This window comes from Myzus persicae, unplaced genomic scaffold, assembly GCF_001856785.1.
Source record: "Myzus persicae strain clone G006 unplaced genomic scaffold, MPER_G0061.0, whole genome shotgun sequence".
Lineage (NCBI taxonomy): Eukaryota > Metazoa > Arthropoda > Insecta > Hemiptera > Aphididae > Myzus > Myzus persicae.
This window is the reverse complement of record NW_019101183.1, coordinates 8760-12243: the sequence shown is the minus strand read 5'-3', so window position 1 is coordinate 12243 and position 3484 is coordinate 8760. Positions and strand designations below refer to the sequence as shown.

Sequence of the window (3484 nt, the reverse complement as noted above, 5' to 3'; positions counted from 1 at the left end):
ATTACGTATATAATTACAAATGCGGACGTTAAACTGTTGTATAGACGGTGGCCTGTACTTGTTATACGGGACGGATGTTCCGGGGAAAATTTGGTTGAGAACGTGAGCGTGATAGAAGAAAATTTAAAAAAAAATAAATAATTCTAGAGAAAAAAAACGTAATTTACGCGATGTTTACAACGCTATTTGATTACGCTCGCGTAAATGATAATCAGCTGTGCAGCTGATTGCGGCGTCGCCGGTACGGTCCAAATATAACTTAATTAGGTCAATGTACTCGGCGGCGGCGGTGAAACCTGTTTGTCTCGGCGGCGCACTGCGGCTGCTCAAGCAAGAACGGCGGCGCGCGGCGGCGGTTGACAACGGTGGTGTGCGGCGGCGGCTGGTGACTAGGGATGGCAACGATATATCGAAAATATCGATATTTAGAAACGATATATCGATAATTTTTCATCGATATAGTGCTACGATATTTATCGCTTATCGATAAATTCATTCGATATATCAGGGTTATCGTGAACCGGGTGAACATAGACCTTATACTGGGTATAAGCCATAAGGTCTATGATGGACGTGAATTGCATTTTGTTTCAAATTCATTGTTAGGAAACCGTTAACCAGTAACCACTCTTAAAATTTTTCGGACTAGTGCATAATATTAGTAAAGTACGAGTACCAACTTAATAAAATTAATATTATAAACATTATAACCTAAATATAGGTATAATTGTATAATTATTACTTATATTGTTATTTCATATTTGTCATCCAAAACGACCGAAACAAGTAACAACCATGATTATTATTCCAAGACACAGTCGTCAGTCACACGGCCCTAACCACGGTTTTAAAATCTTCTAGAATCTTCGAAAACCGTACGAAAATCTAACCTATTTTACAAGTAAACAAGTTTGAAGTTTCATGTTCCATCTTTGTTCTTATTACTTAATTAGTTATTTTATTACTTATAAGTTATTAAGTTAATAGTTATTTCTTTTCTTTACTCAATACTCATTACTTTTTAGTCAATAGTCCGTGACTCGTGAGACCGTGACCGTGTGACTGTGTGTCTGTGGACTGTGACCTGTGTCCGTTGTGAGTTGTGACTTGTGACCACGTGTTTTAAGTGTTTTCAAATTTTGATATTTGTTTTATTATATAAAAATACAATAAAAATATGGCCAAAATTAGTAAAGTTTGGATGCATTTTGACAAAATCAATAAGTTGACTGCGAAATGTAAAATATGTGGCAAAATATGTCCAACATCTGGAAACACGTCTAATTTACACTCTCATCTGAATAATGTCCATAAAAGTAAAACAGTAACGTCAGTAACATCAAAGTTAAAAAGTGATGTTTTGGAAAAATGCTTCGATGAAAATAATGTTGATGATCCTGGTTGTGTGAGTATACCTTAATTAAGAATAATAATTAATAAATAATAATGTTATAATTATATTTTATGCTTAGAAGCATGTTAATTATTTAAATAATTCTGTTTTTTTAAGATTTCAAGTACAGCATCAACTTTAGTTTTTGATGAAAATGAAACCATTTCTGTAGCTAGTGGTAGTAAAAAAACTTGTACCAATGATTTTCCTACAAAAATAACTCAACCATCAATTGAAAAGGCAATGGACTATGTGACATCCATGAAAGGTAACTTATTTGAAATATATAAATGAATCTTTAATTCCAATACAATAATTCATTGTTCATAAATATATTAATAAATTTAGGAACCAGATTGTGTTTTTTAAATTAGATTACTTAATATACAGTTATGTAAACAATGATGAGTTTATTTGCTTAACTTTTTTAAATTATTATTTTTTAGTAAGACAGAATTTAAAGTTTTCAAATTTTTGTTTCAATGAAGTTATTTATTTTGTGTTTATCCTTTTACAGTAGGCGGTATAAAAAATGCTGAAATAACTGAGGCACTGATATATTATATATGTAAAGACAGTGTACCTTTTTCAACAGTCGACGGCACTGGTTTTAATTACTTTTTAAAAGTGGCATGTCCACTTTATGCTATTCCTTCCAGAAACACAATAAAAAATAAATTAGATGAAAAATACAAGTATTTATCTAACAAGTTTAAACATAGACTCCAAAAACAAAAAAATTTTAGTCTAACTTCGGATATTTGGAGTGATATTCAAATGAAGAGTTATCTCGGTGTTACCATACACTTTTTAGAAAACAATACATTTATATCTGGTAATATTGAAAATCATTTTAAAGACTCATTTAAAATAATGGTTATTATTAAATGTTAAATATTATTTATTGTAATTTAGGAACATTAGTTGTGTACGAACTCAACATGTCTCATACATCTGAGTACATAAGTCAGATATTTGAAGAAGTATTATTTGAATGGGGATTAAATAAATCACAAATAATTACAATTGTCACTGATAGTGGTAAATAATAATACTTAACTTTTTATTTATTCTACTATATTTTTTTTTAATGCATGTTTATAGGTGCAAATATAAAAAAAGCAGCAAAAAACACATTCGGTATACGTAAATTTATCCCATGTTTTGCTCATACCATTAATTTAATTGCAAACTATTCAATTGATAACTGTGAGGGTTTAAATTTGTTGGTTGAAAAAGTAAGAAATATCGTCAAATATGTAAAAAACAGTGTAAATGTCAGCGATGAATTAAGGCAATACCAAGCAAATGATGGTTTGTACCTACTACTTTATTAGAAATAGAACCAGTACTTATGATTATAAGTTGATTAACATATTACATGTATATTATTAAATTTAGGAATACCCGAAGGAAATATGCTTAAAATGATCTTGGATGTTAAAACACGTTGGAACAGCTTATACTACATGGTGGACAGATTTTTAAATTTATTTAAAATTATTTCTAATATTTTGTTGGAGAAACAAAAAGCACCAGATTGTCTAACTACCAGAGAGGTAAACACACTAAAAGAAGTTAGAGTTCTATTGCAACCTTTAGAGGATTTAACTAAAAAAATCTCCGGTGATAAATATCCAACTATAAGTTGTATGCTACCATTAATAAAATGTGTTAACTCTGCCATCAATCAAATGACACCTAATACAGCAGTGGGAGTATCTCTACGTTCAAATATCATCGGTCAATTTCATAAACATTTTAATGAACTTGAGCTGTTTAATGATGTTCCAATCAGCACTATATTGGACCCCAGGTAACAATAATTGTGTCAATAAGCAAACATTTACAATGTATACTTAATGTTTTTTTTTTTTTTGCTTCAGATTTAAGAATCTTCACTTCGAAGACCCTGTAAATTGCCAAAAAGCTATTGGAAAAATAAAAAGACTGTTAATTGTTGTACAAAATGAACATTCTGTTGAAATTGAACCAACTACAAGTTCTGAAATGACTCCACTAAACAAACAATCATTTGACTTATGGTCTTATCATAAAACTGTTGCATCTTTGCAAATCCAAAACAGTTGA

At 30.4% G+C, this 3484-nt stretch overlaps 1 protein-coding gene across 1 annotated transcript; it reads left to right on the top strand.

Moving 5' to 3' along the window:
• Positions 1 to 1177: 1177 nt before the first annotated feature.
• LOC111028112 (zinc finger BED domain-containing protein 4-like) lies at positions 1178 to 3484 on the top strand. The gene is made up of 7 exons (XM_022306648.1): positions 1178 to 1405; positions 1511 to 1661; positions 1989 to 2228; positions 2309 to 2434; positions 2498 to 2707; positions 2795 to 3209; positions 3280 to 3484. Exons 1-7 carry the CDS (start codon positions 1178 to 1180, stop codon positions 3482 to 3484), a joined length of 1575 nt encoding a protein of 524 aa, XP_022162340.1.